The 20,294-nt window shown below is 33.1% G+C and overlaps 1 protein-coding gene and 1 pseudogene across 7 annotated transcripts in view; both read left to right on the top strand.

Moving 5' to 3' along the window:
* Positions 1-4,857, top strand: LOC144573557 (scarecrow-like protein 9). Its single transcript, XM_078323341.1, has 2 exons — positions 1-138; positions 2,362-4,857. Exon 2 carries the CDS (start codon positions 2,426-2,428, stop codon positions 4,502-4,504), a length of 2,079 nt encoding a protein of 692 aa, XP_078179467.1. The 5' UTR covers positions 1-138; positions 2,362-2,425; the 3' UTR covers positions 4,505-4,857.
* Positions 90-20,294, top strand: part of LOC144573559 (scarecrow-like protein 9 pseudogene) — a 54,956-nt pseudogene continuing 34,751 nt past the window's right edge. The window contains exons 1-3 of one of the 6 annotated variants that reach the window (XR_013518029.1): positions 90-122; positions 11,405-11,414; positions 12,458-14,703. The product of XR_013518029.1 is annotated as a scarecrow-like protein 9 pseudogene, transcript variant X3 (transcript). Of the gene's footprint in view, positions 123-10,876; positions 11,415-11,967; positions 12,049-12,457; positions 14,704-18,740; positions 19,032-20,294 lie in introns of those variants that run through there. The other 5 variants (XR_013518027.1, XR_013518028.1, XR_013518032.1 and 2 more) reach the window with 5 other exon arrangements.

The raw sequence follows: 20,294 nt of genomic DNA on the forward strand, positions 1-20,294 counted from the left end.
ATTTTTCCACACTTCATTCCCACCATTTGCAAAGAGATAGCAGAGAGGTAGATAGAAGAAGAAGAAAGGTCCTTCCGTACAGGAAAGTGTTCTGTATTCACAACAGAGAAAGCAGAGCAAGCAGAGACTAACGGTTAGGTATGTGCTTTATATATGAACCTCGTCTCTACACTTTACTTCATCTAATGAATTTCCTGGTATATTTGAAAGAATCTTTGTCCATGGAGATTATTATTTTCAAGGGTAAATTTGTCAAGAAATTAATTCTTCTGACATATTAATTATCATAACAAAGCATATATAACATGGATTTTCTTTGTAAAGAGGTTAATTAAGTCCATATTATAGAGGGGGGGTGGGTACTGGGGGCCTTGTTGAATTTTGCATCAGCTTTTTGTGTATGGATTTCAACAATGTTCAATAGTTAGGGTTACTGTAACTATTCTTTGTTAATAGGTGGTGGTGATGTACTGAACTCTTTCTGATTTCTATATATTCGTTAATAGGCCCCATGCCAACTAACATTAAAAAAAAAGATGTTAATTAAACAAGGATACATGTTCCCATTCATTCGTAGAAACAAGTTTATACAATTAGAATTAGAAACTCATGCATCAACCAAAACAATTATGAAAGCAACAAAACGAAATATTCTCCCAAAGACTATTGCTAATGAGGTCCTTTGTAAAGTATCCCTCATCAAGGCTTATTTGCCAGTACCAGTCTTATTAGGTCCAATACCAGTATTAGTCACCACAAAAAAAATCAGCTTTAACACCAAAAAGCACTAAACTGAACCTGTGCAATAACTAACTAGTTTATTACAATTCAGACCCCTTAAACCGCAATATTAGAATGGAGCATTTCAAATTTTGGCATATGTGACATTTGATGTCATAATTACATGCCCTAATTCCTAGTAAGTTTGTTCTGTTCATAGAACTTTGATAATCTGAACCAGGTTGGGATGGTAAGAAAATAAAATAACCAGAATCAATTTTCAAAATACTGAATGAAGACTTAACAGCCACATTCTTTATTCACACCAATACTGTCCCTGACCAAAACTTCAAATCTATACCTGAATTGATGTTGTACACTGTAATGTGAATCTAGAGAAAAGCATTAAATGGATTTTCTTCTTCCTCTTTGTTTTTCATTTTAATGTTTCAGTTCAGTTTCTGTGGTACACTATGACGTGAATTGATGTGAAAAATCATGCAAACAGCCTAAGATTTCCATCCCAAACCCAACTGGTACAAATATCTGTGAACTTATATGAAACTGAAATGAATATAAACCTGATTCATAATTTATTGGAGGTGGCTGTGCCTGTTTACGATTCCAAGTCATATAGAAAATATTAAATATAAGTGTGCACGATTCAACATTTCTGTTTCATTTAGGACTAACCAAGCAATTCAAGGCTAGGTTAAATTAGTATATTGCTTAGAAAGGTTGTTATTCTGATACATTTTTTGCTACAAGTAATTTGTATGTTCTTTTTATGGCCAATTCACTCATCTCCCATTTTTACCTTCATTTTGGATTTAAATTATCTTAAAACAGAAATAACCTAGAAATTACAAGTAATAATGTAGACAAGCATATAACAGCACATCATGAGGGAACTCAAACAACAACTGTTTGTTATGTAACTATGCATAAATAAATTTAAAATATGAATAAAATAACTAAAAATAACATACATATGGTGAAAATAGGTAACACGAAAGTTATATTTATCAAACTTAATACTATTTTATATTTTTGAAGTGCCTCCTTGCATAATTTCACTATGTTCATGACTTGGCAATGTCAATTTCAATGAACTTTGTTGATATTACTTGGGCTGTTGGGCAGGTGGGTGGATGTTCTTGTAATAAATAGCAAATTAATTCATACTGAATCGAAGGTGGAAGATTTGTGGTGTTACACCATTCATGGGTCCTGGTCAATTTTTATACTTTTTAATCATGCAGAGATTTTTAGGAGTATCTGGGGTGATATTTTTGTTCATCATATAAGATGAAATTTCTTAATTTTAAGACTCAACTTCAGGTCCCCTTATTGTGTTTTATTTGAAAACATAATTTCTAGACCATAGATTTTGGGCAAGCAAAAGAGTAAAACATACATATGAACCGAATCTAACTGGATCATTATTTTTTTTGTGTTGGCCAAATATATAATATTACATTGTGAAAAATTTGACACTATGAAGTGTATTTTTCCTTTGGTCTCTTTGATTTTGTTTGTTCTTTTTTATACTTTCGGCAAAGACATTGGTTCCCATAGAAGATATTTTTGGAACAATAGTTGCAATAAGTGGATAATTCCATCTTCTTTATTTCTAAACAGGTATGCTTTTGGGCAAATCGGAACTGTAGAACACTTCTCTTTAGTAGCTTGTGAATAATTTGATATGGATTCCCGTTTCAACCTTGTTAAACTTTCTGACACAATAGATAAGGTGCTGCAGGATGATTCTAACAGAAAACAGAATGCCTTATGCTCTGCAACAGAAGTTGAATCAGAGCCCTATTGTGCGAACGCCAATAAGGTGCCATCCGGGGGAAGTATAGATTGCAACATTGCACGGGAACCTCAGATAGATACTACTAAAACCAGTGAAGAAGTTAGTGATCTCAACTCAAATACCGTAATCCGATACATAAGCCAGATGCTACTTGAAGAAGGCACAGACACAAAAATAAGCACATATGGTGAAGAGTTAGCTCTCCTTGCCACTGAGAAGGTTTTTCATGATATTCTTAGAGAAAAGTACTATTCGGCGCCCGATGAACCATTGTTACAAGACCCGACAAACGAAATGAGCTCTGTCGATTGTACGAACAACGAAAAATCAAACCCTGACGGGGAAAAGGAATTGATAAAAAATGTTTCGGGGCATGATGTCATCTCTTGTAAACCACCTTTGTTGAGTGATGATCTGACAGTGGCCTTAACCATAGAGAGCCTCACAGCCCAGCAAATCCAGAAAGGAACTGAAGAAGCAATGAAGTTTCTCCCAAACATCAGTGAGTTCTTTATTAATGGGGAGTCAAGTGGATCAATTAGTGGCAGTGATCGCACAAGCAAGACTAAAAAGAACCTTAGCTTTAGTGATTTGGATGAACTAGTGGGCAGGGCACCTAAACAAGGTGTTGTTTACTCTGATGAGCCAATTAGAAACGAAATTTTTGATAAGGTTCTTCTACCTGGGGGCCTGAAGTATATCAAAGATGATCCCATGTTAGGTGAAATCATGCAAAATGAATTGAAAGATAAATCTCGGCGAACTCGGACCAAAACATCCAAGTATTCAACGGAAAAAGGTAAGGACCAAACAATAGAAGAACCAGTGGATCTTAGATCTCTTCTTATCTATTGTTCTGAAGCGATCTCAGCAAATGATCATTCCTTGGCAAGTGAATTGATATGTAAAATAAGGAAACACTCATCCCCAAATGGAGACTGGTCCCAGCGTTTGGCATACTGTTTTGTAAATGGACTTGAAGCTCGTTTGGCTGGCACTGGAAGTGAGATCTATCATAAAATGCTTTCAAATAAACCAGGCATCATCGACATTTTGAAGGGTTACCATACGTACCTCGTGGCTTCTCCTTACTTGAGGGTATTAATCTATTTTACCAACCAGACAATACTCAATAACATTTCAAGAAATGTAAGGAAGGCCCATATAATTAATTACGGCATCATACACGGGATCCAATGGCCGCCATTTTTCGAGCATTTCTCTAACTGGGGAAGCACACCTCCAACAATCCGGATCACCATGATAGAAGTTCCAGAGCCAGGTTTTCGTCCCAGAAAGCGAGTTGAATTAATAGGGAAGAGGTTAGCAGATTATGCAAAGAGCTTTAATGTACCTTTTGAGTATGAAGGTATAGCATCCAAGTGGGAAAATGTCAAAGTTGAAGATCTTAAAATAGCCGATGATGAAGTTGTTATAGTGAACTGTGCTGTGAATTCTCAAAAATTATCTGACGAGGGTAATGGTTCGGATAGTCCTAGAGATATTTTTCTAAACACCATTAGAAAGATTAAACCATGCGTCTTTATTCATGGAACTAAAAATGGTGCATACAATTCCCCCTTATTCCCTCATCGATTTAGATCTGCTTTATTGCACTATTCTTCCTTGTTTGAAATGCTCGATTCTACCTTTCCTCGAGATAGCCCAGAAAGGCTAATTATTGAGAGAGATGTGATCATCCCAGAAGCAACTAATGTAATAGCATGTGAGGGTTCTGAGAGGCTGGAGAGGCCAGAGACTTATAAGCAGTGGCATGCGAGAAAACTCCGAGCTGGATTAGTGCCTCTGTCAGTAGATTTAATGATTAAGAAAAATTTGAAGGATTTTATGCGAAGATACTATGACAAGGAGTTTTCTATAGATGATGACAATGGATGGCTTCTACTGAGCTTGAAGGGAAGAGTTTTGTATGGTCTGACTACATGGAAGTCTATTGAAGTGTAGCATGCAAACACTGTCAATACTGTATATTTAGTAGTTTTAGCTGTAGAATATATTTTGAGATATGATTTACTTCCTAGATTATAGGGATTAGAATAAATGAGATTTACTTCCTAGATTATTGGCTAGGGATTATAATAAGTGAGATTTAATTTACAGATTATATAGGAGATCTACAAAAGAATGGTCTGAACCTCATATTGAGCAGACAATTTATTCTAATATCTTCTCTCTTGAAATATTCTGTAAGTTGTCAAACACTACACTCAATGTGAAAAAAAAAATGTGATATTAATTTCCTTATGCTAGTTTCTTCGTGATGAATTGTATGAAATATATAGGTTAATTACATTTTACTTGTTCTGTTTTCTTTCTCTTTATACAACTTTAATTTAGTTAATTTTAGTTAATGTCAATATGAAATTTGAATGAAGAATGCAACGATGAGAGTTGATTGCAAATTAAATTGAGAATTTCATTTCAATTTCGAAAAGAGAAGTATTTGTTATTTGTTCTCCAGTTGTTCCACATAGTATCTTTTCTTATAATTCCATTTTGCTGTACATGTGGAATTTTTGTTTTCATTTTATTTTAATGAAAAACTAGAGTAAGGAATATGCGCTTTGTTGTGAATTTTTTAAAAGTCGAAATCTAAGTTTTTGCAATAGAACATCCAGTGCTTCTCATGTGGCAAAAACAAAGCGCATATATAGTAGTCTGGTGTACATACAAAATTAAATATGCCTTCCAAGATAAAGTTGATCATCCACTATCCAGCAATCCAAAATTATAGACTAAACATAACATGATATTAAGTATTAAGAACCACTAGTTAGCAATAGAACATCACGTTATTCACATTTTCTTGAAATATCCAATAAACAAAAACATAAATTTACCTCCTAAAAAAAAATAAAGGGGTCGGACTACTAGATGGCTATCAAATAACAGTAATGTCGGTAATAACAGTAATGCCAGGTAATGCCGAGATGACTGGTCAATTTGGAAAGGGGTCAGACTTGAAGAATTAGAGTTACCCTGACTACCACCCTGAATTAATCTCATAATTGGGTTGGTACGCCGGGTTCGAGTAACCTCTACAAATAACTCAATTACCTTGTACCAACCCAACTTATGGTTTAATTTGGTTGTACAATACCTGTCAGACTCTATCATTCTGAACAGGAAAAAGTTGGAACCAAGTTTGTGATGAATTAGTGGGCATGCTAATTTTGACCTGAATATTAAGGTCATACTGATCCTGATCCAAACCCAAGTTCTGACAAATAACTGATTTAATCCCTATCAAATCAGTACTCACAACAAAGTAGACACTTTTTGTGAGAGAAAAAAACGCATTTATGACGGTCATCCATCACAAAAAGTACCGTCGCAAAAAGAAAAAGCTGAACAATGAGAATAGCCCGTCGCGAAAAGTCACTTTTTTATCCTCGCAAAAAGTATCTCATTCTTGTTGTACGTACTAGAATCACAGTAATAGGTCCGATACTATAATAAATCTCATTAGAGTCTGTTAAAACATCACCACACCAGTGTAAATATATATCATAAGAGCCATTTTGAATTGAATACGCAATAATACCTAACATTAAAAATTAACTAAATTAATTATTTACCTAAATAAAAATTAAAAAAATAAAAAGAAGAGAGAAAGAACACTTATAGTTCAGAAGGTTGTCAGGAGAGAATATGAAGAATGTGAAATGAAAATTTTGCCTCTGAATCAAATATATAGGCAAATATGGGTTGCAGATTGACTGGGTGGTCCCTAACTAGCTAGGGCCGCAGACTGGCTCTACGGCCCACCCAATTTGCAGCCTGGGTAGATATGGAATTCCCTCAAAACGGAGATGTTTTGGTTTATTTTTTATTATGGTATATTAAAAAAAATCGGCCTTTTAATTAATCACAGTAACAAATTAGTAATCCAAGAAATAATATTATTTTTTTCATGTAACCTAAACATTGCTTGTGTCATCATAAATAAATTATGGAGAATGAAGAACTAGCTTTAGTTTAGTGATAAAGACAATCCTATCTGTATAGAAGATCACATATTCAAAATTAATCAGATGAAATCTCTAGTGAATAATAAATCAGTTGAGAGGTTTATTCTCCAACTTTACTAATAAATAAATTAATAAAATATGGAGGCTTGACCTCCACCTTTTTCTTAAAAAATAATATAATATTATTTATTTATTGAGAAAAATTACTACTAACAATTAATGCTCTGATCACAATATTAATTATCATTAAAAATGGGAATTTTGTTCTCTAGTCCATTCGGCTGTCTAATTTGGTGATAGATAAAAAGGTTCTAAATAGTGTACTATAGCGGTGCTATAGTGTTTTCGGACCACAAAAGCTATGACGTTGTCAGCACTATAGCGTGCTATTTCGCACTATAACGGAGCTATTTGGACATAGTATTTTGTTTTTAACCATTCCTATAACGCGATAAATGCATTTTAAACCTTTAGATCAAATCTATAAAAATGTCAAAAAATTAGAAAAAATGATGGGAATTCTTACATTACCTTCGAGCTAATCTTTTTTCCTCCCACGCAGGTACCAACGACAATATATGTGCTTTTTATTATAGATGGTCAAAGAGTTACGGTCCACATGTAATTATCATCATATTTTATATCAAATCTTGTTTCAATATAGTTTGAATTTTCATTCTAGGTAAATTACCAAATTAGTTTATAATATCATTTAAATTTAATAGAAATTATTGATGCAAAATAACATTAAGAAAAATAAAAATAATCATTTGTACAAAAAGTCAGTCCGTCAATTTGATTTTTCATTGTGAGGCTAATCATGGTTCGGATCCGAACAGTCTTTTTTCTTTTTTCTTTTTACAAATTACATAAACTGGTGAGATGTTTAAATACATGATCATTTTAAATTACATAATTACAAATAACATAAATAGGTGAAAAATTGGAATACATATTATCTTTTACTAATAGGTGAGAAATTACAAATTACATAATTATAAAATACATATTTTTTATTTTAAATAAGTGAGAAATTTAAATAGAAATATATATTTTAAAAAATAAATCAAGATTTTCACAAATAATCTCATGGTATAACTGAAGGATCCAGGCATATCTTTGTTTTTAATCACAAATTTTAAATGTTTATAAATGTTTATGAAAATATATATTTTAGAAAGTGATAAGCAATAAGTAATAATTAATAAGTAATGTTATGTTATGCACTTATGCTATTATTTAATTACATTATTAATAATTTTATCAATAAAAATAATTGTATAATATCAAGCATTTTAGGAAGGGAAATAGAATTTCCCACTACTAATTTCACGGTACAACCAAACATTAATTTCAACATATTTTCATAATTAATCATGTACATATCCATAACCATAAATTCCCACTTTTTCAAATATGAATTCCCATCCCATCAAATTTTATCACACACAATCCCTTATCAAACGACATAAAATTTTAGAAAAATGTTCCGATACCCCGAGCCATCATACCCGAGTACGTCCCCCAAGTAGTTTAACAGAAAAAACTTCCAATGTTGTCTAATTTCCATTTTCAACACTAATATCAAAACATTTAAAGCTATGTTTATAACATTTTATAATGCTACTCAAAAGCATGTAAATCTTTGTCTGAAAGCATTAAAATTATAAATCTGTATAATTTTAACTCCTAATTACTTTTGTCTTCAAGCCAAAAACGGAAAGATTCCTTTCCCTCACTCTTTTTTTATTTTTTCTCTAATCATTATAATTTATTTTTCCGATGATCCGTGATGAATTTTACGAATCTAAAAATACGAATATTTTTTATTCGATTTTATCTTTCAAATAAGATTCATGAAGAAATACTTTTGAGTAATTTTAAAGTCATTTATTTTTTTTTAAGTAAAACTCATGAGCACTTTAAATTTTCAAGGTTTGAAATCTCAGTCTGCAACAATTAAAATTTTCAAGGCTTTGTACATGAGGTTTATATACTTTGTAAATGAAGTGTTATTGTTGAGATTTATATGCTTTGAAATGTTATTGTTGAGGTTTTAATTCTTTGTACATGAGGTTTATATGCTTTGTAAATACAGTGTTATTGTTGAGGTTTATGTGCTTTGAAATGTTATTGTTGAGGTTTTAATTCTTTGTACATGAGGTTTATATGCTTTGTAAATGAGCTTTGTAAATGCAGTGTTATTGTTGAGTTTATACGCTTTGAAATGTTATTGTTAAGGTTTTAATTCTTTCTACATGAGATTTATATGCTTTGTAAATGCAGTGTTATTATTGAGGTTTATATGTTTTGAAATGTTACTGTTGAGGTTTTAATTCTTTGTATATGAGGTTTATATGTTTTATTCTAGAGATTTAAAGTGTTATTAATGAGATTTATGTGCTTGTGCATGAGGTTTATATACTTGTAAACATAGGTTTAAATTATTTTAAAGTAAAATTAAAAAAAAAAACTGAAAGTCACAAAGATTTAAAGTGGTAAAAAAAATTGCGACACAAATATAATTCGAAAGTTATTCTTCATGGATCTCATTTGAAAGAGAAAATTGGATAAATCATATTTTTAGATTCGCAAAATTTGCAAAATTCGTTACGGATCGTCGAGAAAATTTATGAGAATGATGAAAGAAAAAATTAAAAAAAGTGAGTGAAAAGAATCCTTCTATTTTTGGCTTGAAAACAAAAGTAGTTAGAAGTTAAAACTATATAGATTTAGAATCTTAATGCTTGCAGACAGAGGTTTAAATGCTTGCGAGTAGCATTGTAAAATGTTATAAATAGAATTTTAAATTTTTGGATATTAGTATTGAAAATGGAAGTTAGATAACATTAAATTTTTTTTTTCTCTTAAATTACTTGAGGAACATGCTCGGAGATTTTGTTTGAGATACAATTATAAGGCTCCAAAATTTTATATTAGTATCATTTGATTAAATGGATTATGGTGACGTGAAATAATAGTGTAGAACGGTTGGAACCATCTCTCCTCTCATCTATCCAACCTCTGCCATTCGACCAATCCTCTGCCAACTATCGAATAAGCAAGTCAAGTGGTGGGGCCCTACAATGTGGTGCGCACAATTTGTCAAACTAATTGCGTTTGCGTGTGCTATTTCTGCACATATACACCGCCATGCGGTCTTCGGTTTTAACCACAAATTATAACATGTCGCTTTCCTGTTTCTACAATTCGTTGTTGTTAGTTGTGACAACTGACAAGGGAAATTTAAATGCTCAAACGTGTAAATATTAATATTAGGTTTTAGTTGAAGAATGCATAAATATATAAATGTCACATATTCTTTTGCTGTTCAGAACTTAATAAATAGAGCGGACTGCTCTCTTTATTAGTTGCGTTTGACTAATATGACCAATTCGAAAAGGCAAATATAATTTTGACAGTATAATTTGGACCGGCTGCTATCTGGAAATGCAGAATTTCCTTTTATTTATTATTTATTTTCAAATTTTACGACTTGATTTCTACTTTTCAAAGTTTATATGACCGGGATCAGAAATTTACTGAGTTACATGTAGGGGTGCAAACGGATCGGATAGTGGTAAAACCAATTCGTATCCGCTTTTATTTTTTTTAGATACGGATCGGATATTAGACAGATATATATGGATACGGATCAGATATCGGATATCTGTATTATACATAAATATTTTCATAATATATATTAAACTATATAATATATATATCTACTATTCGGATACGGATAATTAAAATCTAAAACCATATTATTATATGTATTCGCATGGATATTTCAATATCGGATATCTGCATCTAATTAATTTTCGGATAAGGATCCAGATACGGTCGGACAGGGGCGGATCCAAGATTTCCGTCAAGGTAGAGCACTAATCGGGTTCAAATAACTAATTGGGTTTAAATCCATTAACTTATTGGGTACAATACTATATTCGTATGATCCACTTTTATAATAAAATAAAATCATACAAAAGATAAAAATTTCCTATGGTTGTTATTTCCATAATAAACAGATTACACTTACAAGGAAGACTTGAGACAGGTGTATATTCCTAAACAGTGTGATAATTAAAGCTGGTTAGCTGTTATTGGATCGGGTTGCTTTGGTAATCTTCAATATCTTCAACATTAATTAACAGCCACATGTAACGTTTGGTCTAGAAAACACTTGTGGGCTTTGGTGAGTCTAATTGGGCTGAAATTGTCTAAAGTTAAATGCCATGTTTAATAAATTTAATGGGTCCCACTCTGATAAACATCTTCTTCATTTTCTCCTTCTTTCCTTGATGATTTATCTTCTCCGCTGCTCAAATCTCAAATTTATTTAAACCATATTTTCTTCTTTTAGAATAGGGACTGAGCCAAAACAGATCAAAACAAAGATATTTTTGAGTTAGGGGTAGGTACTCTATCAATCAGGGTAGGCACATCAAAAAATTAGTACTAATTCTAAAAAAAATTCAAATCCAGGGGTAGGCAAGTGCCTACCCCTGAGCCTTCATAGATCTGCCCCTGCGGTTGGATATTATCCGATCGGTTTGCACCCCTAGTCACATGAATAGAATTCTGGCATAAAGTTGCTCAAACCCATCTAGAATTATACATAGATAAAAGAATTCAGCATAGACTCATTCACATCAACATTAAAGTCAGTTTCAAAACTAGCGGCCTGATGTGTGGTTTCCAACTATTCTCTTTTAGGTTCATCAAGCTCCTTGTGTCTAAGTCGATTTTTCCACATTTCATTCCCACCATCTGCAAAGAGATAGCACAGAGGTAGATAGAAGAAAAAGAAAGGTCCTTCCATACAGGAAAGTGTTATTTGTATTCACAACAGAGAAAGCAGAGCAAGCAGAGACTACGGTTAGGTATGTGCTTCACATATGGACCTCGTCTCCACACTTTACTTCATCTTAATGAATTTCCTGGTATATTTGAAAGAATCTTTGTTCATGGACATTATTATTTTCAATGGTAAATTTGAAGAGAAATTAATTCTTCTGACATTTTAAATATCATAACAAAGCATATGTAACATGGTTTTCTTTGTAAAGAGGTTGATTAAATCCATATTATAGAGGTGGGTGGGTACTGGGGGGCTTGTTGAATTTTGCATCAGCTTTTTGTGTATGGATTTCAACATGTAACTATTCTTTGTAAATATATAGGCGGTGGTGATGTACTGAACCAAGTTGGGATGGTAAAAAAATAAAATAACCAGAATCAATTTTTGCAATACTGAAGGAAGTCGTAACAGCCACATTCTTAATTCACACCAATACTGGCCCTGACCAAAACTTCAAATCTAGACCTGACCCAGACTTGAATTGATGTGGTACATTCCCACTATAATGTGAATCTAGAGAAAAAGCATTAAATGGATTTTCTTCTTCCTCTTTATTTTTCATTTTAATGTTTCAGTTCAGTTCTGTGATACACTATGATGTGAATTGATGTGAAAAGTCATGCAAACAGCCTAAGATTCCAACCCAAACCCAACTGGTACAAATCTCTGTGAACTTATATGGAACTGAAATGAATGTAATCCTGATTCATAATTTATTGGAGGCGGCTGTGCCTGTTTGCGATTCCAAGTCATATAGAAAATATTAAATATAAGTGTACACGATTCAACATTTCTGTTTCCTTTAGAGCTACTTACCAAGCAGTTCAAGGCTAGGATAAATTAGTATGTTGCTTAGAAAGGTGGTTATTCTCATCCCTTTTTTGCTACAAGTAAAAGAGAAAAAACAAGTAATTTGTATGTTCTTTTTATGGCCAATTCAGTAATTCACTTATCTCCCATTTTTACCTTAACTTTGGATTTAAATAATTTTTTATTCTACTATTTTCTTTGTAAATGTCTTTTCTGTAATAAGAAATTGAACAGTTAATTTGGTGCAAATTGCAGGTACTTAGTAGTTTGCAACTTGGAAAACACAAATTCTACTACATGTTTCCTATGGTTTCAAAAGGGCTTTGTCATGGAAATTCCCAGCAAGAAGGGAATTATGTTCCAGATACACCGAAAGTGCCACAAGCTGTTTTTGAATGTTACCAGACAATACCACCAACTTTTCCGAGTGACAACCTAAACCAGAATACCACACCAGAATGTCGTGAGGTTTGTGCTCTCACGTCCAATGCAGTAATCAATTACATAGGCCAAATTTTGTTAGAAGAAGATATAAATGATGATATAAACGTATATCAAGAAGAGGAAGCTATTCGAGAAACTGAGAAATCGTTCTATGATCTCCTTGGAAAAGAGAACCCTCTTTCACCTACCTTGCTTGAATCCCATCCGACTCAAAATTATAACAGTACAAGTAGTGGTTCCAGTAATACTATTGAAAGTGTTTCGGGAAATAATGTGCCATTATACAGTAATTATGAATCCCTCTTGATCAGTGCTGACTGTATATCTTCTTTATCTATGGAGAGCCTTCCTGCCACACTAGTCCAAAAGGGTGCTGAAGAAGCAATGAAGTTTCTTCCAGCCATTGAAAAGTTGTTTGTTGGTTTAGAGCCAAATAGAATTGAGTTTCATGAAAAAACCAAAAAAAAGTATGCCAGTGAGAACAAAGCAATATGTTACGAGGCTAGTGCTAAAAAGTCTGCTCGTAATGATAGAGAACCAGATCTATCAGAGGGGCGAGCTCGCAAGCAACAAGCAGTTTCCTCAGATGAGCCGGCAAGAAATGAGAACTTGGATCAATTTCTCTTTTCCTGTGGAAGTGAATATGATAAAGAGGTTATCTCTGCACGTGAAATTGTGAAACAAGAAATGAAAAAGCAGCCACCGGACCGTCAGGTAGACATAAGGAGTAAGAAAGCATTAGGAAAGAAGGAAGCCGGAGATGGCTTGGTAAATGTTTGTTCCCTCCTAGTTCATTGTTCCGAAGCAATTTCTGTTAATGACTACAGAAGGGCTTCTGAACTCATCAAGCAAATAAAGAAACACTCATCCCCTGAGGGAGACCACGAGCAACGTTTGGCATATTATTTGGTGGATGCACTCCAGGCACGCTTGGCTGGTACCGGAAGTGACATCTACCATGATGAACTATTATCAACTCAAGTATCATTGAGTGACTTTTTGAAGGTATTCCGCATTTATCATACAATTTGCCCATTTATTAGGGCATCATATTACTTTTCTAACCAAACAATCCTTAACATCTCAAAAGATGCCACAAAGGTTCATATAATTGATTTTGGAATCAACATGGGATTCTTATGGCCATCTTTCTTTGAGAGCCTCTCGAGCTTAAGAAGTTCACCGCCCAAAATCCGTATAACTGGCATTGAATTTCCACAAAAGGGTCTCCGCCCAAGCAAACAAGTTGAAGATACAGGAAGGCGGTTGTTAGAATATGCTCAGAGATTTAACATCCGTCTCAAATATCAAGGTATAGCAACCAATTGGGAGAACATTAGAATAGAAGATCTTAAGATTGAAAACGATGAGATTTTGGTAGTAAATTGCTTGTATCGACTTGAAAAGCTTGCGGATGAGACAATTTCCATAAATTGCGCTCGGGACAAATTTCTAAGAATGATAAGGGAGATTAAACCACGTGTATTTATTCAAGGAATCCTTAATGGCGCATACAGTACGCCATTATATACAAGCCGATTTAAGGAAGTTTTATCCAAGTTATCTTCATTTTTTGATATTTTTGAGTCAAATATGCCACGAGACAGTGAGGCGAGGAGATATATGGAAAGGAATTATCTAAGTCCAATAGCAATTAATGCAATTGCTTTTGAGGGTCCTGAGAGAGTGGAGAGACCTGAGACATATCGGCAGTGGCAGGCAAGGAATTTTCGGGCTGGTTTTGTTCAGTTACCATTGGATTCCATGATCAAGAAATATATTAAAAGAATAGTGAGAGAGCTTTATCACAAGGAGTTCGTTGTTGATGAAAATAACAAATGGCTTCTATTGGGATGGAAAGGAATCATCTTATTTGGGTTGTCAACGTGGAAACCAAATGAATATTAGAGTGTTGATAGTAATTAAGGGCATGATAAACTTGAATATATTTTGTGAATGGATTTGATCTATCATTTTAAGCTTTTTCTACCTTTTTCACTAGAATGGTGCTTGTATTTATAGTATAAGTCTATTTGAATATATTTTGTTACAAAGTTTGTGTTGGTTTTGTATCAATATTATACATAGTTTATTTAATAATTTTTAATTGGTCGCATTAGCATTACATCAAACCGAATTTTTTTAGTTGCCTTCTTAATATTTCACAAATTTTATTAACTTTACCATCGATTTCTGAAAAAGTCAATTCTTCCCGACCATATAGACTTCGTCGGCGAGCTCAGGGGCTCTGTGCAGACAAAGACTGCGCAAACATTGTTTGTGGGGAGTTTTTTGTTTCCAGTTTAGAAATAATAAATTCTTAGGCAGAGTTTGTACATAAAATTATGACCGTTACAAAAAATTAGAAAAAAAATTGAAATATTTGCACTCCATTTTAGGAGGTTGGTTATTATCAAATTAAATTTCTGGATTAATAGAGGACCTTGAAATATATGAAATTACATAACTAGTGAGACAAATTTCAACAGAAATTTTGAGTCACTAAACAACATTTTTTTTCAATTCGGACTCCGTCAGTTCAAATCAAAGTTTCCTATCAAAAGATATGACTCTTTAAATCTTGAAAACAATACATATTTTGACATACTTGTACAAAAATATTGATGACGCACGGATATTTTATATCATATTTATTCTCAGGAGCGGTGTATCGATGTTTCATTGCAAAATATAAATGTGACGCGTATGTTTTATATTTGTGACATTGATATATAAGCTCCAACAAAGAGAAATAGAGGAGAAGGTACAAAACCAAATGGAGAGAAAAATTAGACAGTTTGTTAGTAACTAATTGGAAAAAACAATTGTTACTTTTTTTACTTGTAAAATATAAGGAAATCCGAAAGTAAAATAATATATTAAGATTGATGAGCTTATAAGTAGGCTCAGAAAAATTATAAATACATTTATTAAAGATCAAAATATCAATTTCATTTCTTTCTTTCAACTTATCTAATTTACAAATTTATTTCGGAGCATCGCTCAAATCATAACTAAAAAATTCCTTCCAAAATTACCCTGATTCTTTGTACGATTTTAATCAATATCATAGCATATCATCACTAAGGTAATAATCTCAAGCATCTAGAAGTCAGCACCTTTTCTCCTTCAGTCTACCTATATCTTTATCTTATATCTTATCTTCTTTGAACTTCTTTTTTTTTTTTTTTTTTTTTTAATTATGAGTTTGAAGTCAAGCCACCCACAACACACTTTCAAACTCCTATATATATTGTAACCCACTATATAGATTTCGAACCCATGGCCTCCCACATGAGAGTCATGTGGCTTTAGGGGTGATTAATGAGCAAGTTAGGGTATGCTCATGCTCGGCTCATTAAGTAAATGTGCGAGTTGTTAATGACCAAGTTTAAGTGAGTTACTAAATGAGCGAGTTGAAAATAAGTGAGTTTTTAATGAGCGAGTTATGAGCGGCTCATGAGTTATGAGTACCAAAATTTAACAAATTATCATAATTCAATTAAATAAAATAGAATATATGAATATGAATGTATGAATATGGCATAGGAGTTTAATGAGGCAAGGCCACAAGGATGATTTAATGTTGCATAAATTTAGTTCATTGATTTAATGCTACAGAAATTTAGTGCTACAGAAATTTAGTGCTATAAAAATTTATTTGAGATTGAATGTGGCAGGGATTAAATGTGGCAAATTCTTAATGAGCGAGTTATGAGCAAGTTGGGGCATGCTTATGCTCGCTCATTAAGTAAATGAGTGAGTTATGAGCAGCTCACGAGTTATGAGCAATTTACTCACCCCTATGTGGCTTTGCCACTAAACCAAATACAAGTTCTTCATTCTTTGAACTTTGATTGCACTACTACTTAATTCATCCTATTGTAAGGTAAAAATTACAATTTGCATATTGCACTTAGTTCTTTTTGACTAGTTTTTTTTTTTTAAAGGAGGATTTCATGTATACTCCTCAAAAACCTCAAAATTACGTATTCCCCCTTTTAAATGCATAATATCCTATTTTCCCTTTCAAATTTCAAAATCTCACAAAATTTTCTAATTTATTGACTTTTCTATTAAAACTAATTTAAAATATATAAAGTATCCATATTAACATTTATTTAAAAAATAAAAAATATTTAGCATATTTAAGAGAAATATTTGATCTTTTATTGGTCGATTGTGAGAGTAAATTACTCATTTTCTTGTGACACACAAGTATATCTCTAAATGCTACTGTGTAGGTGTCACAAATAGAGAAATGAACAATTTATCATTGAATTGATCAATTAAAAAATTAAATATTTTCTTATACATACTACATATTTTTAACTTTTTAAATAAAAAATAAATTAGGTACTTTAAAAAAAAAATTTATTTTCGAACAGAACTTTTGCTTGGGACATAAACTTGTCGGCTTCACGTGTTGATACGCATTTTCAAGAGGAGCGGAACGAAATAGTGTGGTGACCTGTCCTGACTGAAGGGGGTAGCTCCAGAAGAGGAAATTTTGAGAGAGAGCAGAGGGTAACAGGAGGGAGAAAGGGTGAACTTCTTATAGAAATTTTCCGATTTTCAGAGGAGGTGCATTTGCCTCCCAGTTTGCCATGAACTTATACTGAATTTCCCAAAGTCCGTGCTTGCAGGCAGCAGCAAAATGGCACGGATTAACACGTGGTGACCATGGGGCCTATGCAACTTGGTAGTTGGAAGGATAAAAAGTGAGCGCTTTTGAGGGAAAGTTATTCTAGTCTTCTGTTCTTTTCCTTTAATTCGCTATTTGTGAAGCACACCCTAAAGAATTATATTGTTTGTCTGAAATGTTTGTGGCTCGTGACTCGTTCACAATAAGTTCGGATTTAACTCACCCAAGAGCACGAAGTGAAACTTGCTCGAGTTAGGACTAGCTTAAGTGACTGACTCGGTTGACTCACGAGTTGAGTTCGACTTGCTTCCAACTCGCTTATCACCAACTCGAATTAATTGGCTCGGTTTTAAATAATTGATGGTTTTGATAATTTGGTAATTAGTAGACTTTATTATTATGTATTGTGGATTGTTTTAGTAATTTGTTAATTGTTTTTATGAGTTTTTAATTTATGAATTGTTATTTTTTTCATTTTTTTGGAGTTGTCTATTAATTAAAATTTTCTTTTATGAATTAACTCAGCACGAGCTAACTCAAGTAACTCATGAGTTAAGTTAAAGTTATTTTTTCAACTTGTAAAATAGAACACAAAACATACAAATCAGCCAGTGGTCTCGATCGGTGAAAAGAATGGAGTACCCACAAATTGGGCCACAATCGATCATCAAATATTCAAATCCCAATTTGTGTGAAGGTGGACACACCACGTAGTGCATATGATAGCCAACCAAGGTTTCTAGGATCATTTATTCTTATACTAGGTGTCCCATTGAGACCTTCAACTTGTTTATGTTCTTTTTTACACGCTGTTCAATGGACTGCAGCGTTGATAGTTGATGTAATAAAAAGAAATAGGATTTTTATGTTTATGTTGACAATTTCAACAATAATTTTTCAACTTATGTCAAAAAGTTATAAAAATAAACAATTATAGATATATATAATATTTTTCTTATAAATTAATTGTGTATCAATTTTCACGTAATTTTAAAATTATTCGATATTCCATCAAAGATCATTAAATAATTAATATTAATTGGTGAAGCTTATGTAAATTTTATTGTATATAAAGTGCATAAAGTAAAATTATAATTTACTTGACAAATTTCCATATCTTTTAACGTTGTTGAGATTGTTAAACTAATTTTTCAATAAACCCTGCCATATAAAAGTTACGACTGAGTTGACAGATTTTAATCAAATAATTTTTGTTGATGGAGATTTTGTGGCAATTATTTATTCTGTGACATGGGAGGCATGTATTTCTATCCGTCTGTAATATATGTGAAATGTAATAATAGAAACAGCTGGAGCAATCTCCTGATATCCAATAACCTGATAACACGGGAAAAAATGTCCCTTTCGTCAGTCCTCTGCCACACATCGCATTGGAAAGTCAAGTGATACCTCTCCTACAACGTGTGAAAATTTAATCCAAATAAATCAATTAAACAACAACAAAGTATCGAGTTAAAAACTTTGATAAGCAATATCACATATTCATATCAACATTAAAATCAAGTGTCAAAACTAGCGGCCTGATGTGATTTCCAACAATTATCTCTTTTAGGTTCATCAAGCTCCTTGTGTCTGAGTCGACTTTTCCACATTTCATTCCCCCCATTTGCAAAGAGATAGCAGAGAGGTAGATAGAAGAAGAAGAAAGGTCCTTCCATACAGGAAAGTGTTATCTGTATTCACAACAGAGATAGCAGAGCAAGCAGAGATTACGATTAGGTATGTGCTTTATATATGGACCTCGTCTCTACACTTTACTTCATCTAATGAATTTCCTGGTATATTTGAAAGAATCTTTGTCCATGGACATTATCATTTTCAAGGGTAAATTTCAAAAGCATATGTAACATGGTTTTAAGCCAATTGTAACATGGTTTTTAATAACATATTGCAGTTAGAAGTTAGTCAATTAGGATTAGTAAACTTCTTTGTAACAGAATTGGTTAATATAGTTAGACTAACTACTGTTGTATTAGGAGGAAAACATATGCCTATATAAAGGCCATGTAACAGAGATGTAATCAAGCAAGAAATAAAAGATTCATTCTCAATTCTCTGTTCTTCATTTACCTTTACAATTCTATCGGTTTTCTTTGTAAAGAGGTTAATTAAGTCCATATTATAGATGGGGGTGGGTATGCAGCGATCTTACTCACACAATCAATCAATTTGACACAACAAGCAATTTCAACTGAAACGAGAACAATTTTATTGGAAATGGCAACTCAGCTTACAAATGATACAGGAAGCTCAAACATGAGAAATTCCCAATTCTATAATGTTTTCGATAAAAAGAAATCACAGAAGTAAAAGCCTTATATAGGAGAAGCTAGAGTAAAAAAGAAATTAAGGTAAAAACAATCTTTTTTTTTTACTTCTAACCGCTGTACGGTTGCCTCTCAGTAGCGTGACCTTCAACTAAATTCTAACGGCCTGACATTGTAGTCGGACAGAACTCCTCCAGTTGCTTTCTTCTCATTCTCTCCATTACCACTGTTTTGGACCCCTTTGTCAGACTCAACGCTTATTCCAGCGTCTCCCTCTGTGTTGGCCCCCTTGTCAGTGCCCCTTTCAATTAACACGGGCTGCCCCTCACTCCTGCCCTTGTCATCTCCTTCTTTCTTCCTCAATTCAATTTCTGACAACCCAATGGCTACCCCCAAATCAACTGGGCCACGCTGCAGGGTACTGGGGGGCTTGTTGAATTTTGCATCAGTTTTTTGTGTATGGATTTCAACACTTTTCAACACACCCAACTGTTACTGGTACTGGCAAATAGGTGGTGATGATGTACTGAAATTTTTCTGATTTTAATATATTCGTTAGTAGGCCCCTTGCCAACTAACATTAAAAAAAAAGATATTAATTAAACAAGGATACATGCAGAGGAGGAGCCAGTATTATACAGGGGTAGGCAAATGCCTACCCCTGGAATTTTTCTTTTTTTTAAGATCCGGTTGTAATAACGGGCTTGCCTACCTC

This window comes from Carex rostrata, chromosome 21 (assembly GCF_964058835.1).
Source record: "Carex rostrata chromosome 21, lpCarRost1.2, whole genome shotgun sequence".
NCBI classification, from domain to species: domain Eukaryota; kingdom Viridiplantae; phylum Streptophyta; class Magnoliopsida; order Poales; family Cyperaceae; genus Carex; species Carex rostrata.